The sequence below is a fragment of the Cibotium barometz genome, chromosome 26 (assembly GCF_041138505.1).
Source record: "Cibotium barometz isolate CiBa-2024 chromosome 26, ASM4113850v1, whole genome shotgun sequence".
NCBI lineage: Eukaryota > Viridiplantae > Streptophyta > Polypodiopsida > Cyatheales > Cibotiaceae > Cibotium > Cibotium barometz.
The window spans coordinates 52,329,955-52,348,615 of NC_141071.1; the positions used below are offsets into that span (position 1 = coordinate 52,329,955).

At 44.7% G+C, this 18,661-nt stretch overlaps 1 protein-coding gene across 4 annotated transcripts; it reads right to left on the reverse strand.

Moving 5' to 3' along the window:
• Positions 1–422: 422 nt before the first annotated feature.
• LOC147624076 (bZIP transcription factor 1-A-like) lies at positions 423–4,335 on the reverse strand. Of its 4 annotated transcripts, none has more exons than XM_086820738.1 (12): positions 3,828–4,335; positions 3,700–3,762; positions 2,739–2,840; positions 2,547–2,633; positions 2,392–2,451; positions 2,129–2,298; positions 1,992–2,046; positions 1,846–1,873; positions 1,294–1,568; positions 1,021–1,098; positions 792–917; positions 423–698 (listed from the first exon to the last, which is right to left on the reverse strand). In XM_086820738.1, the coding sequence occupies exons 1-12, from the start codon at positions 3,885–3,887 to the stop codon at positions 603–605; spliced, it is 1,200 nt and encodes a 399-aa protein (XP_086676864.1). In that variant the 5' UTR covers positions 3,888–4,335; the 3' UTR covers positions 423–602. The 4 variants fall into 4 exon arrangements, with proteins under 4 accessions (XP_086676864.1, XP_086676863.1, XP_086676862.1 ...); XM_086820737.1 differs by having other exon boundaries at positions 1,294–1,565; positions 3,828–4,334; XM_086820736.1 differs by having other exon boundaries at positions 1,294–1,565; positions 1,846–1,882; positions 3,828–4,334.
• Between the last annotated feature and the right edge of the window lie 14,326 nt (positions 4,336–18,661).

The following is an 18,661-nucleotide window of genomic DNA, read 5'->3' on the forward strand; positions in this document are numbered from 1 at the left end:
AATACAGCCAGCTGAAGTTAGTGCTAAACACAGAGTAGGCTAGCTGCAAAGCATGAGGCTAAGGAGACCGGTTGCTGCAAATTACCCGCTGACAAAATCCACCTGTGTTCAAACAACCATGTCCCCTCTCTCCCAATATGGATATTATGCATCCTGCTCCAGGACTCCATGAGTCGACTCCTCATTGCAAGCCCCAAACAATGAGTTTACAGAGAAGAATCATGCTCTAAATCCACAATGCCAATACCCCTTAAATGGATTATCATGCACCAACTACCACTTCTTGCCAAACATTCTCCAAAATACAACAAAGGCAGTTACTGATTGCAACTGCAATTGTGGTGTCAGCATGAAGAAAACGGCCCCAGCCTTCCTAAGTCTGAATTAAAAGCTGTACATGTATTTACTAAAGAAAGCTCTACTTGTAGCAAAATTAGTGTGTCATGTTGCTTTCATGCAAAAGGCCGAGTCCGTGTTGCCTTAGCAACCATTACAAAGAAAAATGGCAGCATGCCCCTTCCAGATTAAGGGTCCGACTACCTGTTCGGTTGAGAATCTCATTAGTTTCTCTGGCCTCCCTCTGAAGGGATTTCATTGTCCAACTATAAGCTTTCTTCTAAAACTTCTGAAGTAGAGATGTTGGTGTTTTTCTTCAATTCCCCAGTCACAACCTCACGCCTTGGCAGTTGCAACTGATCCTGCAGGCATTTCAAAAATCACAATTTCAAGACAAGGTTCTGGATGATCCAGCCACCCTTTCACTTCATTATAAAGGTAAATGAAATCCTTACCAGCAAAGAGCAGTTTTCTGCGGTTAGTTTCTTGCATTCTTCTGTGATCTGATCCAGTTCGAATCGTAGGGATGCATTCTCTTTAGAGAGTGTCTCCACTCGCAATGCAAGTTCCTCACATTCTGCCTGTACAAAGAACCAAGCATTGTGTTTAAGCCTGTCTGAAAATGGAAAGCCTCAAGCAAGACCCTGCGTTGTGAGTTTCAAAAAAGAATCGATGGCAATGCACCTGCTTTCTCAACCTGGACCTCCGGGCCGATTCCCTATTGGACTGTTTCCTTCTTTGTCGCTTCAATTCTCTCTCATCCTGCATAACCAAAGATTTGAACACAGAGTGCATGATAATGATGATGATGATGAGTCGTTTAATGCCATAGCAAAGGTAGCTGACCACATATGATCCATATGATAGCACCGAAGTGCAGGGAATGGAACTTGACCGAGAGAGAGAGAGAGAGAGAGAGAGAGAGAGAGAGAGGAGGGGGGGGGGGAGGGGGGGGACCTGCAGCCAAATTTCTCCAACAACTCCATCTCGAGCAGGACCTAACATATTGGTCGAGGCACCACGTTTACCTCCACCACCACCAGCTAACACACCTGGTGTTCCTCCACTCCAATAATCCATGCCAATGTTCAGATTAGTGAGTGGCCCAGCACCTACAGCCTGCTTCCCACCTATTGAGATTGGCATAGCAGGCACGAGATGATTTCCAGTCACATGGTTGACATCATTTGCACCTCCATTAGGAGTAGAATATACCACATGATTTGGTGCTGCTGCAAGAGAGAAAAAAGATGCAGTCAAAAAGTGCGGGGGGGGGGGGGGGGGGGGCGCAAGGGAGGGGCAAGGGGGCAAGCAATGTCTATGTATCCAATGGGTTTATGGCATGAATGGAAGATGAAAGCTACCAAATACAACTAGGGCATTGTATTATGGTGACAACACATAAAATGCTTTGCAGTGGAAGAGTCTATATGTATGTTCACACATGGATGCATGTGTCCAAGCCCTGTCCATGCAACTTGAGAATAGTTCGGCATTTAATACTCATACCTTCAGACACCACCTGATCCGCAACACCCTGTACACCCTGTCAGCACCTCGGAGGAGTCGAATCATAGGCATTTTTGAAGTTTTAACACAAAGAAAACCTGATCTCAACGGAAAATCAAAAGAGCAGGACACCGATCAAGCCTTACGTTCTGAGAATCCTCCTCACTCCCTTCTGTTGAACCTTCACTCCCACTTTCGCCACTACAAAATCAGAAAAGCTTTATATGACTTACATGTCAAAGCATGGCATCTTTCAGACTTAACATCCGTTTCAGGCATTAACCTGTGTGAGACAAAGCCATTCATAGACCCAGGGACCCCCTTTCGGACACCTTCCCCCTTCCCGGTAAGCACCCCAAGGCTTCCCAAAGTTCCTTTAGACCTTTTCACAGGACTTTTTCCTTTCCCGTCGGTAGACTTTCCCTCTGCATCCGTACCCACAGACGCAACAACCTGCAGGAGGCATGCAAATTTTCAAAGACTAAGTTACAGGGTGAAAACCTTTCCCCCAAGTTGAAAAAGTTAAACCACAATAAAAGCACATACCCCGTGAAACTCGCTTGCATTTGCAGTAGCCAAACTGTAGGGACTGTACTGATGATTTCCCTGTTTTAAAGAGGTGTGGGAACAATCTTGAAATCTAAAACGTAGGACTTCACAAGCCATTGATAACAGCCATCTCGAATGATAAAATCACTTACAGCTGGCATAGAAGGATGTGCATACATCCCTCCATGAGGATACATTGTAGCAAATGGAGGTGGCGTTCCATAAGGTGGCATTAATGGCTGCTCATGCACATGCCAGCTGATTAGAAATACATCCACTTACCAAAAGAGTGACTAAATCCATGCTACAAAAACTAAAAAATCTACAACTTTTAGGCCCACTACCTGGGCACCCCACATGTATGGATGAGGTTGTGGACCGGACGTGCCTGTAGAAGGAAAATAACCAGGAGGTGGCATAGGTGTCATGCCTGAGCTGTAGTAAGCCTGAACACACGAAGAAGCATGCCTTAAGGCAGTTTGAAGTAAAAAGTAGGAATTTGTTTAGTATAAGTAATGACGTTAATGAGCTCATTCACATACTCACAATGCTTGTACATATGCTCATTACGTATGACCACATTTGGGAATACCATAAAATCACGAGGTTCATTATGTATGATAGTGAGAAGCTTCATCAACTACTACACAGAAGCTACAAGCATTAACAAAAAGGCTCACATGTACACTGGTTGTTACGGGATGCATTATCTTATACCATGCAAAAGAAGTTATGCATCAACTACAAGACAGAAGTTACTCGTACTGACAAGAAGGTGCATATGTTTTAACCACATCAAAGGCTCTAATACCACATATAAAAGTTGAGCATCAGTAGCAACAAAATTCATAGGTTGATTATGCACAAAGAATGCAAGGCTCATATATTTTGCATAAACACATCAAGGCATGCACTGTTATTACCAAAAAGAGAGAGGTTAAGAAAAACTGCAACAAGCCTGGTTATGAATAAACAGTTACTACATCAAGCTGCACCATCTACTACCACAAAATAGAAGTTAAGCATCCCTTAAAACGAGGCTCATCCTGGTGGGCTCTAGCCCGGGTGGTAATTCCATTTGCCTGTGGACGTAGAGCTCTTGGATTCGAACCCCAACACTAATACAGTATAATAATAACGCATAAAGAATGTTAATGCAAAATTCACCAAGGAGTACGGCCATGTAAGGTCAATCACTTGTAGGACGACAACAGCAAGGAGCACATCATCTCAATCTGTGTACCACCAGTCACTCGTACGATCACACCAAAGAGCACATCATCTCAATACATGTAAAAGACCGACCTGGAAAGCAGCTGCCCACTCAGGTGGGTACGACATAGCCGCTGTTGTAGGAAGGGACTGCTCCTGCCCACAAAGAGGGTAAGTAAACAAAAAACTCAAGAATAGTGAAAATTAACGAGTTTTATTACCTGCGAGGTGGACGCTTTGGTAGTTTTGGAGGGGGCTCCCATCTCCCCTGTGCCTGACATGAAGAGTGGAAGCCAATTCGCAGACCTAACATATAATAGTACAGTACGTAGAAGGTCTGAAAGTACCGAGAAAGAATGTTCAAAAGAAGGAGACTGTTCTAACCCTAGCCCTACCTAAAAACCCTCCTCGAAACCCTAGCAGGAAAATCGCAGACCAAAACCGTGCAGAGTTTAGGGTTTGTTTCGAGTGAAGGGCGCATTGGGTTTCTCTGAGGGATAAAGAAGGCGGCGAAATAACTCATCAATGGAAGGCAATTCAGAAAGCAGAAGCCATGCCTGAATAAAATTGGAAGGGAGTGCAGAGCAGAGGAAGGAGAACCAACTGCTAGAGTGTCCTGATCGCGGGATTGTGCCAACTAGGTGCACAGCTCAGCGCAACTGTAAGTATAAGCCATGGCCAGTAGGCAAGTAGGCCAGCAGCTCACAGAGGAAACCTAACGCAACAACAGGGCAGACGATGTGGCATGAGCCCTTTATTGTACGTGTCCTTGTCTTTAGCCACGTAGGCTCTTCCCATATTGTGATTTATAAGGTCGGGTTCACAAGCTTCGGGCGGACATAACACAACTAGAATGGTTGTTACAAGCTCACATATTAGAATTTCAAGAGTGATTGTCACACAACTAGAATGGTTGTTACAAGCTCACATATTAGAATTTCAAGAGTGATTGTCAGGAACGAGGCAGATCCTCTGATATAGAAGAAAATCGTTGCACATAACATGTTAACCAACATTAGTCGTGGATGGAGTTAATCGTTTTGACTGTGGCAAGACTCCTATTGTGCATGTATGTATCTGTGTGTGTGAAAAAAAAAAAAGACCATACACAAGGTATGTAAAGAGGTGGCACAAGTTTTCCCTTTAACTATAATCATAGGGGAATGTGCCATTCCCCAGTCTAGGTAAGTACTTTCATTAATGAAAGTGGAGGATAAAGAATTGTTGCAACGCCGTATAATGTGTGCCCCACAGTCTCTCTCAAGTCCCTCCACCACTATCTCTAGCCCAACCCACCACTATCTCCTACAACCCCCACCACCACCTCTTAGCCGAGTCCATTTTCTCCCCTCTAGTCCAATTTAGCTCCTCCCTTCTCTCTCTCTATCTCCCAATCTCCCACCCTCTTCCCTCTCTGTCCCTCTCCCACCCTCTTCCCCCTCTCACTCTTTCTCCCTTATCCACCCTCCCTCTCACTCTTTGTCCTTCCGTCTCTCCTTCCCTATCTCTCTCCCAACCTCTTGTCTTTCTCTCTTCCCCTCTCTCTCCTTCTCCCACCCTCTCTTGCTCTCTTCCTATCCCTCCCTATGCATCATCTCAGCACTCCTCTTCTCTCTATCTCTCCCTCTCCTATGGATAATCTCTCCTTCCCTCTCTCTCTCTCTCTCTCTCTCTCTCTCTCCCTCTCTTGCTCTCTTCCTATCCCTCCCTATGCATCATCTCAGCACTCCTCTTCTCTCTATCTCTCCCTCTCCTATGGATAATCTCTCCTTCCCTCTCTCTCTCTCTCTCTCTCTCTCTCTCTCTCTCTCTCTCTCTCTCTCTCTCTCTCTTCTTCCCTCTTTCTCTCTCTCTCCCAACCTCGTCCCTTTTTCTCTCCTCTCCTAACCCTCTTCCCTCTCTTCTTCTCCCAACCTCGTCCTTTCTTTCTCCCTATCTGTTATGGCTCACCCTAACCCTCCTTGAAACACATCCAAAAAGAGATTACATGGTGAACCGCAACTGTCGTGAGGATCTTTCCAATGGCTGAGCTCGTAACCCTTGAGGTCTCCAAGCTCTACAACTCCTTGAAAAGCAATTCCACCGGATCTCCCACGAGCGTTGTCATACCACCGTGTTGCACTACGAGTACTCATCCCCTCTCACCTCACTTCACTCACACACACTCGCAAGCATACATTAGGGAGAGATTAGCAAGAGGATTAGCAAGAGCAAGACTCAATTGCACAATGGGAGAGTATGTTGTATTATGAGAGAAATTCACTTATATACATGGCCATAAGTGTTCACACTCACTTAAACTATGGCTGTCCAGGCACTTTAGGCTCATAAGAGGCCTAATGCTATTACAATGACTACTCTCATAATATATCCATGAAGTAAATCACTTAAGACTTCATCCTAACTTGCTACCACAGGCTCTTGAAGAGGGAATTGCTATAAATACTCCGTCACACCATTACGGGCGCGCGTCCAAGTTGTAGCTTTGGACACTATTGCTTTATATCTTGAATGTATGACCCTTTGGTGTATCTACCATGACTCCTTGATGTAAGATAATGGCGGTAGCTCTTGTTACCCTCAGGAAAAGGCACCAATTCCCATGTCTTATTTGTATACAATGCAACCACTTCTTCATCCATGACTTTCTCCCAATGTACATGCCCAACAACATCCTCGAAACGTGTGGGTTCAACCTCATACACATCCTTTGCCATGTATGCATAATTGTGAGCTACATAACCAACACACATCAATCTCTAAACATGGTTTTTTACCCTACCCGACCTATGTGGTCTTGGATCTATCTTTAGTGTCCTTATGGCCAGGTATCATTGGAGTCCCAAACTCCTCACATCAAAGCTCTATTCAACATATGAATGCTTTGCTAAAATGTCAAGCATACCAAGAGACTCATAAACCTCCTCTTCACCTTTATGTGATGTACTTGTTGAACCCGCATGATTGGTTTTTTTATGCAGCCTTCCACTCCATGGCCTATCACAATAGACCCATTGCTAGAGGACTCTCTCAGTCCACTCAATGACTGTGATTGCTGACTTGTATTCTGCGCAGCCCTAATCGAATTATTTACATCAACATACCAATTGCTCATCTCATCAAAGACAACATCCCTATTTACCCTTATCTCACATGTGATAGTGTTATAACATCTATACCCCTTTTTCTCAAGGGAGCAACCAATGAACACACATTTCTCAGCCTTTGGATACAACTTACTATGCAGCTCATCATGAGTGTGTACCTATGCAATGCATCCAAACACTTTCAAGTGTGATAAATCTAGTTTTCTGCTAGTATACTTCTCCTCAGGAGTCACACCATGCACTGTCACCATTGTAGGGATCCTGTTCATAATGTAAATTGTAGTCGTAACTACTTTAGCCCAATAATGGTGAGGCATGCTCTTCTTAGCCCACCAATGTATGAGCAACATCTACAATGTGCCTATTCTTCCTCTCAACAACACCATTTTGCTACAAAGTGTACGCGTGCATGTGAATTCCCTCTGAATTCCATGCTTTTTCAAGTACTCACTAAACTCATTGGAGTACTCTCCCTCTCCATCTGACCTTAGGCACTTAACCTGCAAACCTGTTTACTTTTCAACCCAACATTCTGAAATTATAAAAGTGAGTAAACACTTCACTTTCCTCTTTCATAAAATATACCCACACCTTCCTTGTGTGGTCGACCATCCATCAATGAGGGATACATAGTAATTGTATGCTCCCATTGATGTCATCTTTGTCAACCCCCATACATATAAGTGCACCACATCAAGTGCTCTCTTACTTGCATTCATGTCATGTGGAAATGCATTCTTTGTCAGTTTACTTTCCAAACTGACCTGCTTCACATACTTTTTATACATTCCATCTACCTTAAACTTTGGCAAATCTATAACAATTTCTGAATTCTGCATAGACTTCAATCATTACTCATTCACATGACCGATACGTTTATGCCATATATCTATATCAGCCATAACACCTGCACCTTGTGCTGCAAACATAGCAGCGTTCACCTTAGGCATGTTTACATCCAAAGTAAACATTCTACCCACTCTTTTACCGCTTGTAACCAAAATACATTTTTTGTTGAAGTCCTCAACATAGTAGCCCTTTCATGGTTAAAGCGTACCTATAAACCCTGCTCAACCATATGTCTAACAAAAACTAAATTCTTTGTTATATTAGGCACATGAAGTACATCAGCCAAGTACCTCATCTTGCTATCATGTATAGCCTGTTGAGATATCGAGCTCATCTAGTGAGGCGGTGGACACTAATGACCCGCCTGGGGGGATAGGCCCCACATTTACACCACTGGCATGGTTGGTGAGATCATGGGTGATATGTGGCTAGTGGGATGATAGGCTGTGTGAGCCATTCTAGAGACTGGCATAGTTATAGCGCCAGCTCATTTAGTTGGGTTCACACTATAGAGAACCTTAGTATGTATTTGGTTGAGTACCTTTTTATATTGTGTACTCCTATCTTTGTATATGGTGTGTTGAGGGTTGTGTGAAGAAGAAGAAGATTTTCAGCCTCTCACCTTGTGTGTTCTCTTTTCGGATTTTGTGAGTGTGTGTGTGCTTGCAAGAGCTCAAGCTCCCTTCCCCCCTGCATCCTTTCATGGTATCAGAGCCTGGTTCATGTGCTAAGGGCTGAGCTGCAAGCAAGAGAAGCACAGGAAGCGGTACGAGGGTAAGAGCTTCATCTACTCTTCCCTATTTGTGTTGGCGACTACACCCTCTGTCGGGAGCTCTACGGGAGGCACCGGCAAAAATGATCTCTGATTGAGGAGCTTTCTTCGCGGGAGTAAAGTTATAGGGCAACTATACTGTCCTATTGGACAGCTGGACAGAATTTTTCGGACCGAAAACGCATTTCGGGCGCGTTAAGACCTCCGTTTTTCAGAAAGCAAGAGATTTCGAGCACTGCGGGTAAGTCATCGATTCTCTGCAGAACTCTGTTTTAAGAACTGCAGGAAGACAGATTGGTTGTACAACCATTGTGTGTGCTGCAACAAGGAGGTCAATAGTTGCCATTAGGTGTATGTATGCACATTGAGGTCACTGGTTGTGACATTTGAGTGTAGTTTAGTACCGCTATAGAAAATACAGTAGTTTCTGCGGGACAAACCAGAGAGCTGTTTCTATAAAATTTGTGTGTTTGCCAAGATAACAAATGATGGCATAAACCAGATTGTTGCTGAGAAGCTTGATAAGAACAACTTCCATGCTTAGAGGTTCAGGTTGACAAATTTCCTGATGGAAAAGGGTTATTGGGACTACATAGAAGGTGAGAACGAAGAGGCATCGTAGATACCGGATTCGACTGCTGCAAATGTGAAAGAGTTCAAGGATTGGAACCAAGGAGCCAGAAAAGTTATGTATTGGCTCTATTAGTATACAGGACACCATGATTGGGCACATACAGGATGCCAAGTCCCCCAAGGAGGCGTGGGACACCTTGGTAAAACTCTATGAAACGAATACCAAGGCACGAAAGATACAGTTGAAGAATGAACTTCATACTGTGGAGAAAAAGAGTATGTCTATGAATGACTATGCATTGAAGATCAAGGGGATTGTGGAATCCCCTACATCTATTGGTATTTCAGTAGATGATGATGATAAGGTGGAAGTCTATCTACGTGGTCTCGGGCCACAATACAAGGCGTTCAAGACGTCTATTCAGACTCGAGAAAACATTCCCAATTTCACAGATTTGGTGTCTATGTTGATTATAGAAGAGAAGAGCTTGGGTGAAGACCAACAGTCTTCACAAAACAAAAACAGTTCAGAGCAACAGGCCTTCTACACAAGTTCAGGAAGAGGATGAGGTAGAGGAGGCCGTGGACACGGCCAAGGAGGTGGTCAAATAGGTAATTAGAATTATGGCTAGCAGCAGCAACAACAACAGTCTCCCAGAATTCACAACAACAATAACGTGGAAGAGGCCAATTGGAGATGTGCCTTTGTCTATGCAAGATGGCAAAGTGAAGTACCTTGCAGATGTACTTCATGTTCCAAACATAACAAAGAATCTGGTTTCAGTTGGCCAGATGATTGAGCAAGGTTTGCAAGTTCGGTTTAACCCTGATGGTTGTTATGTTGAAGACTTTAAAGACAAGTGCAGGTTGGTTGCAAAAGGCAACAGAGTGGACATAATGTTTACATTGAATGTAAACATACCTGAAGTGAGTGCTGCGATGTTTGCAAGGGTCCTGGAATTGTTGCAGACACAGACATTTGGCATAAAAGAATTGGACATGTGAATGTGCAGAGAATGAAGTCTATGCAGACTAAAGGAATTGTGACAGGGCTGCCAAAGTTTAAAGTTGAAGGTATGCAGAAAATATGTGAAGCATGCCGACTTGGAAAGCAAACAAAGCATGTATTTCCACGTGACAGAAATGTGAGTAGAAATGCATTAGATGTTGTGCATTCATATGTATGGGGTCCTACGAAGACTATGTCTATGGGAGGCTGTAGGTATTATGTGACATTTATTGATGACCACACAAGGAAAGTGTGGGTATACTTCATGAAGGAGAAGGGTGAGGTGTTCACTCATTTTCAGAATTTCAGAGTGATGGTTGAAAAGCAAACAGGGAAATATGTAAAGTGCCTAAGGTCAGATGGAGGGGGAGAGTACTTCTCCAATGAGTTCTTTGAATTTTTGAAGAAGAATGGTATTCGGAAACAGTTTACATGCAGATACACTCTGCAGCAAAATGGAGTTGCTGAGCAGAAAAATAGGCACAGTGCTAAGATTGCGCGAGCATTGATGGGAGAGAAGAATATACCACATAGCTATTGGGCTTAGGCTGAGGCTGAGGCTATTTCTACAGCAGTTTACAAGCCTTGATGAGGATCTTGGGATACCAGCTATGAGAAAACCTGGTGTAAAGAAGGCTATGGAAGCCATGAATGCAAAGCTGCGAAGATTTGGGAGAGTGAAGAATCCTGTGCAGAGGTTTACCTATGATGGTTATGTGGCACATCACTATGCATACATGGCAAAAGTTGTACAGGTTGTAGAGCCCACATGCATTGATGAGGCTGTTGGAAATCTGTGTTGGGAGAAAGCTATGGATGAGGAGATGGATGCACTATATGGAAATGAGACTTGGGATTTAGTGCAATTGCCTAAAGGCAAGAAAGCCATTGGATGCAAGTGGGTGTACAAAGTAAAACATAACAGTGATGGAAGCATAAGCAGGTACAAGGCTAGATTGGTAGCCAAAGGATATGTGTAGACATATGGCATTGATTATGAGGAAACTTTCAGCCCAGTTGCCAAGATGGCAACAGTGAGAGTTGTGATAGTAGTGGTTGCATCAAAGCAATGGTCTTTACATTAGATGGATGTAAAGAATGCATTTTTGCATGGGGATTTGCAGGAAGAGGTGTATATGTTGCAGCCACCTCGTTATGAGGATGTGAGTCACCCCGAGCATGTTTGCAGGTTGAAGAAAGCCTTGTATGGCTTAAAACAAGCACCAAGAGCATGGTCTAACAAGATTTCTAAATATCTTGTCATTATTGGCTTTCATGTAGTGTCATGTAGGCTGAAACGCCTGTGATTGACCGACGGCGGCAGACCGGATGTCCGAGGACGTGGCCATCCGGGGTTCAGTGGGAGAGGATGCCCATGCGGAGTCATGGGCGGCCAGGCTAGTGTGGACGGCAGGCCACACACTATATAACTTGGGGGATGAGGGGCAATCCTCATTCTTCCTCTGTGGCTAGGTGGTGAGCCAGAGGCCGTCCCCTCCTGTGGTAGCACCCGTAGCGGTGCTACGGTGATCTAATATTGGTATCAGAGCTTGGCGTTAGGATCGTGAGTGGCGTGCGAAGCGGGCCCAGCCATTTAATGATTGGCTCTCAAATCAAATTTGGGGGGATAACCTTATCCCAAAGGTCCTAGAGTAAGAAGTCGTGGAGAAGAATGAGGATTGCCCCTCATCCCCCAGGCTATATAGTGTGTGGCCTGCCGTCCACACTAGCTTGGCCGCCCATGACTCCGCATGGGCGTCCTCTCCCATTGAACCCCGGATGGCCACGTCCTCAGCCATCCGGTCTGCCGTGCCGTCAGTCACACAGGCGTTACAGCCTACGTGACATTACTCCCCCCTTAAGAAGAGTTTTCGTCCTCGAAAACAAACTGGGGAAACCTCTTGGAAATTGCACTACGCCGTTCCCCAACAAGTAGCTGCCTCCTCATCCCTGTCTATCCATTTAACAAGTACCTCCTGGTACACTTTATGTTGGGTTTGTCTATCACGATACCCTAGAATCTTTTCAGGTTCATGTGGTATCTTTGGTGGCTCTATCAAGTCCACCAAAATCTCTGGAGAAATTGCGTTCTCTAACCCGTGAACTGATTTCTTCAGTTTACTGACATGGAAGACAGGATGGATTGAGAACTCTCCGGTAACTCAAGTTTATATGCTACGTCCCCAATCTTCTTAAGGATTTTAAAAGGACCACAATATCTCGGAGAAAGTTTATCACACTTTCCCGTCTTCATAGTTTCTGACCTCGCAGGAACCTTGAGGAATACAAAGTCACCTTCGGCAAAGGTCACCTTTCTACGTCCTTTATCCGCATAAGTTTTAGCGCGATCCTGAGCGCTACGAATGCTCTCACGTGCGGCTCTGAGCATATCATTCATATCTACCATTAGCATGATAATCAATGGTGGGTGCCCAAGAATCTTCTTGTAGCTCAAGGATTCTACGATGGCTACGTAGAACTCTGGATCCCAAAACGACCATCCCAAAAACCCAAGAGCAAGAAGCAAACCAAGCCAACACAAACCAACCCTAAGTTAAAGCTTCAATGTTGGCTAATCCCCGATCGCATGTGAGCACAAGGCTACTATGAAGGCAACACTCGTCTTTGGCTACCCACCAAGAACACTGCATATGCTTATCCACCACACAGCAAATCCCCAAGAAGTTGCAACAAAAGGCCCCACAACTGAAGGTTAGGCAACCCCAAGCATAGCAAAGCCAATGACGTTGGGTGCCTACCAACATGCTCAAAGCTCAAGGCTTCCATGATGGCAACACACAAGCCACAATCAAAAGCTTGTCCTAGCTCAAAGCCTAGTCGACAAAAAAACAAGAAGCCTTGTCAACCACGGGCCTTTATAACTCAGTAAACGATGGCTGCCCAAACGTATCTTAGACGTCCAAGGCTTCAATGACGGCAACTCCATCATTTGGATCCCATGGCATAACCCTCAACAGTTGGCCCAAACCACATAAACCAAGCCAGTACTTGTCCAATTGGCGTAGATGGTTTGGCGACCAACACGGAAGGAAGTCCCCTCTTCATCAACTAAATCATATCAACTTGCCCATACCCAACCCATGGGCACTCAAAAGCTCAATTTGCCCAGCCGTTTCTACCCACGGAGCCTCATCCACGAAGCTCCACCTTGCCCCTCGAATTCATCACCAAACCAAGGAGCCATGCCGCCAAATGTCACAGCTTATAAACCACTCAAAGAGAAACTCAAGGATAAGCTCACAAATTTAGCTAAATGGACTAATTAGTACAAAACCCTCTTTAGGAGTTCTGACCATAAACAAATGTAAGTCCTCACCCACATGAGGACTCCAAAAAGAGAGAGAGTCTCTAGGTGACTAGGAATATCTAGAGGATTAGGACGACGGGCACACCTTTTGCCCTCGCCCATGCGCAAGACTTACAATTCTCACAGGGATCTGTCCTATGCACACACACCACACAAAGCTTCATCAAATTGACATCCATCCAGGTACATCTCTGGATGGGGGAATCATGGTGGGCACAAGCCTTGGTCAATGGTATGACCCATCGCCTAGATCATCTTAATCACCCTTGCTTCGCTCCAATAACTATGCTTCATGCTGCCTAATCAATCCTACCCAAAACTTCTTCTTATGCTTGACATCTTTGGATCCTTGCCATCAACTACCACTCTTATCAACACAGTATTCCATATCCATGAGCTGTAATGACAGAAGAAGACAAACCACAAAAAGAAAAAGAGAGAACATTGCACCCCGATAACTCAACACCCACGGGAGCCAAGATACCAGTACATCACATTCCTACGACAACTATGTCTGCACACTTATGTGATGGGCACTTGCACTATATTGTAAATCCCGTCATTTGATGAGGGAAATGCCCTAAAGATGCTCGCAAGTATTGAGATTCAAAGGACAAACAAGAGGATCATTTAGTCAATTGGCCAAACCATAGAAAAAAGCCTTGTAACTATGTTTTGGGTGCCTCGGGTCACTTACTCCCGGTCGGGGCCTAGTGGGAAAAGGCTTGGAACTATAAAAGCCAATTTCTCTTGTTTGTAATTCATTCTCCCATTTGTGCAATAGAAGTGGAGTGTTCTCTCTCCCTCTCTCTTGCAACTCTAATCTAGCATGTGTGGTGTGCTTAGGGTTAGGGTTTAGGAGTGATTAGTACTAATTACTTGTTCTTTCATGCTTCCCTCTTGCTTGAGTGATTAGTACTAATTACTTGTTCTCTCATGCTTCCCTCTTGCTTCTTCTCTCCCTCTTGGTTGAGTGATTAGACTACCATCACCAGCATCTTCTGTGGATATTCTACACGATCTTCACGAGAGAGGTTGCACCATCCGTTGGATTTTTTAGCAACTGCCTTGGTGTGACAACGAGTGCAGGAGAATAGTGACGAGACAATGAGCGGCTACAACAATGAAGCTCTAGAGCATAGCTCGAGCTTGGTAGATCAGTAACTTCCCATGACATATTAGGGTGAGCTTAACATAAAATAATTATGCATCTTCAAGCTTCAGGCTGAAGATAGATGCGAGTAGTTGTTTATTATGCAGTACATATTGAATTTAGTGAGATTGTTGATGTATCCACAAACAATGATGATGTGTGGTATGTGGAGCCTCTAACCACATGACTTGTCACAAAATGAGTGGTTTAGATATTTCAAAAATTTTAAGAAATCTAGGTTATGTACAGATGGGGAATGACATGGCTCATCCTATTTCTCACATTGGGAATGTGCCATTGGCTATGAAAAGATGCAGGGGGGAAGGGAGCTTGAGCTCTTGCAAGCACACACACACACTCACAAAACCCTAAAAGAGAACACACAAGGTGAGAGGCTGAAAATATTCTTCTTCTTCACACAACCCTCAACACACCATATACAAAGATAGTACACAATATGAAAAGGTACTCAACCAAATACATACTAGGGTTCTCTATAGTGTGAACCCAACTAAATGAGCTGGCGCTATAACTATGCCAGTCTCTAGAATGGCTGTCACACAGCCTGTTATCCCATTGGCCGCATATCACCCATGATCTCACCAACCATGCCAGTGGTGTAAGTGTGGGGCCTATCCCCCAAGCGGGTCATCATCAGTGTCCACCGCCTCACTAGATGAGCTCGATATCTCAACACTCCCCCTCGAGCTCAACTGCATCTCATGTACACCAAGCGAAGCCCTGAATCTGCGGAGCTTCTTTGTACCCAATGCTTTGGTGAAGATGTCAATGACCTGATCCTGTGTGCGGACATAAACAAGGTCAACGTCTCCTGCCAAAACCTTCTCTGTGACAAAATGGTAGTGGACCTCTATATGCTTCGTGCGAGCATGAAAAACTGGGTTCGTGGCCAACTGTATACTGCTAATGTTGTCACAGAAAATGACAACTTGTCTATTCACTAATAGACCCAAATCTGCAAAGTAGCTTTCTCAACCAAGCTACCTCACATGCTGCCATAGCAGCACCTCTGTACTCGGCTTCTGTACTGGATAGAGCAACCGTAGGAGGCTGCTTCTTGCTGCTCCAAGTCACAGCAGCACTCCCCAAAGAAAACATGAAGCCACTAGTAGATCTTCTATCTGAGATACTACCAGCCCAATCAGCATCTGTGTACGCATGTACACATATCTCTGTCCCAATTTCATAAAATAGTCTACAATGCAAAGTAGACCTCACATATCTCAGTATGCGTCTCAATGCATCCAAATGTTACTTCCGTGGAACCTACATAAACTGACTCACCAACCCAACAGCATAGCTCAAATCTGGCCTGGTGATCGTCATGTAGATCAAGCGTCCTACTATGCGCCTATACATAGTAGGATCCTCCAAAATCTCTCCTGAATTTGCACTCAACTTGCCATTCTGATCCAATGGCACTAAATAGGCTTATAACCTGTCATACCATACTTGGACAACATGTCCAAGCCATACTGTCTCTGCAGTAATCCAATACCATGTGGTGACCTAATCACCTCAATGCCCAAGAAATATCTAAGCTCCCCCAGATCGTTCATCTCAAACTTCTGTCTAAGCAAGATCTTTACATCAGCTTGGTCGCCCATGACTCCGCATGGGTGTCCTCTCCCACTGAACCCCAGATGGCCACGTCCTCGGCCATCCGATCTGCCGCGTCGATCACACAGGCGTTACAGCCTACGTGACATTACTCTCCCTTTAGCTTGAGCACCATCTCAACGGTAGAGGCGAACACACGAGGCGACCCAAAATAGAGGCAGTGGTGAGGAGGCAGAGGTGGAGGAGGCACAACAGGCCTACTACCTTATCGCTTTACCCATCGGAGGAGACGTAGAAGGTAGAGGCGAGGAATATGACGATGACGATTATGACCTATTGGACCTTGCCGCCGCCGACGTCCTGACAGAGACGGAGCTCTCTAGTGGGCTTTTTAAATATCTTAATGCAAAACTGAACAATATGGGTAAAGTCCAGGCTGACTTAGTCATGATGCTATAGAGCATCTCCACACACGGTTAGCCGCACTGACAGCCACCTTGGCTAGTACTCCGACTCCTCGTGATAGACGAGCTCCTACGGGTGAGCGTAGCCTCGCCAGTGGTTGCAGGAGTATAGGCCGATGCACCTGCGGGGCCATCCGTAGAGACAGCTTCGTCGTTATTGAACAAGGACTCAGTTAACATGTTTCTAGCGAAGTGGTCAGACTTGACGTGCTGCGACAACAGCCTAGCCGGGTGCAGCCCGTAGAGGCTAGTCTCTCATTAATCGGACACAGTGTACAAGTGGTGGATGAGTTTGACAACTCGTCCTGCCACTTGGACGGAGTTTGAAATGATGTTTTGAAAAGAGTTTTTGCCTATTGATGAGGTGGAGAGAAGCTGGGAGTTATGGAACAAGTGCTCGATGGAGAACAAATCCTTGACTCAGTACATCTCAGACTATAGGGAGATAATACTCAAGCTAAAGGGGATCGATGAATTCCAGACATTGCGAGGCTTTAAAAGAGGCCTCAAAGATGATTACCTTAAGTACGTAGAGCCATTTACAGCCTAAAGACTTAGCAGAGGCAATTACGTATGCGCAGATATTTGATGACATCAAGTGCCGTAGTGCGCGTGGTGGTTCGAGCAGAGCCGAGGGTAGTGAGAAGAGGAGGTCAGGCCTTAAAAGAAAAGGGTTCTGCAGTGATAAGCAGGGGGATAGGATGGACCAGGGAGGATAGGGTGGTCATTGGTCTAAAAAACCACGACATCCAGGAAGAAAACAGACAGCGAAGTCCAAAAAAAAGAGGAGTATATTAAAGCACGAAAGGAAAATCGCTGCTTTAATTGCAACGATGTAGGGCACACGAAGGCTGAGTGTCCAAAGCTTAAAGCCAGCACGAGCGGCAATGAGCCCAAAAGAGATGGTAAATCCTCTAGGCAGTTGCATACAGTGCAAAGACTCCCTCTCAGTTCTGCAGAGTTCAGAGAGGTGACAGTGTGTCATTGTGATGAGCATCACGCTTGTTTGGTGACACCAGCAATGTGGCAGCATACCGTAGGTCCGCATGACATGGTGCGCATGTATGGCACCATAGGTGGCCGTAGAGTCACAGTTTTTATCGATGATGGAGCTAGCCACAACTTCTTGAACTACTCGTTAGTCAAGAAGTTGGGGTTGACTGAGACCCCAACTTCTTGAACTACTCGTTAGTCAAGAAGTTGGGGTTGACTGAGACCGAGAGCGATCATGAGTATACTGTTGGCCTAGCCAACGGGTATGACAAAATGGTATGGAATACCGTAGTATTGGGGGTCCCATTATCTATGTAGGACTATGAGGCTCCGCTTGACTTTCAGGTCATGCACTTAGCTAGAGCAGACGTATATCTAGGCAGGGAGTGGCTGTATGACTTGGGCCCTAGTCTAGCTCAGAGTTACCTACATAATACGCTATGTTTTGAGTATGGAGGTAGAGTCATTACCCTGCAGGGCGACCGTGCTGTCCCTGCCACACCACTTATTTCCTCCATGGAGCTGTGCACAGCGGTCCGCAGAGGCCAGATAGCAGAGGTATATGCTTGTTACCCTCTTTTAAATTCTATTTTCGTAGATGAAACTGTAGATGATGTTTGCGTAGACAAACAAGGAAAACAAAATAGCCTTGGACGAGACCCATTGTTTGAAAACCCTGTTTGGCATGCATGCGATTCAAACAAGAAAAAATCCAAGGTGAAAGAGACATTAAAGAAAAAATCCAAGGTGAAAGAGCCATTAAAGAAAAAATACATAGATACTTTAATGAATTTATTAGAGGAATTTCAGGATGTTTTTCCTGATGATTTGCTAGATGGCTTACCACCATCTAGAGTAGACCATGGCATCGAAGTTATGCTAGGATCAAAACCTATAAGCAAACTCGCTTATAGATTAAGCCACTCCGAGGCACAGGAGGTGGAAAAACAATTGATGGAATATTTGAAGAAAGGCTTAATTCGGCCTAGTTCAAGTCCGTGGGCATCGCCTATTCTTCTGGTAAAGAAGAAAGACAAATCTATGCAGATGTGCATAGACTATAGGGCTCTTAATCAGATATCGATTAAGAACAAGTATCCGATGCCACGCATGGATGAGTTGTTTGATCAACTCTATGGATCGAGATGCTTTACAAAAGTAGCCTGAGATAAGGGTATCATTAGGTTAGAATTAAAGTAGAAGATGTTGCGAAGACAACATTTAGG

What these genes read in the sequence shown, in the direction of transcription:
- LOC147624076 (XM_086820735.1), bottom strand. Translation starts at nt 3,887, where the DNA reads ATGTCAGGCACAGGGGAGATGGGAGCCCCCTCCAAAACTACCAAAGCG. An exon ending in CCAAAGCGTCCACCTCGCAG is followed by an intron (nt 3,763 to 3,827) that starts GTAATAAAACTC and finishes CTTTGTGGGCAG; the next exon opens with GAGCAGTCCCTTCCTACAAC. An exon ending in AATGGCTTTGTCTCACACAG is followed by an intron (nt 2,047 to 2,128) that starts GTTAATGCCTGA and finishes CTGATTTTGTAG; the next exon opens with TGGCGAAAGTGGGAGTGAAG.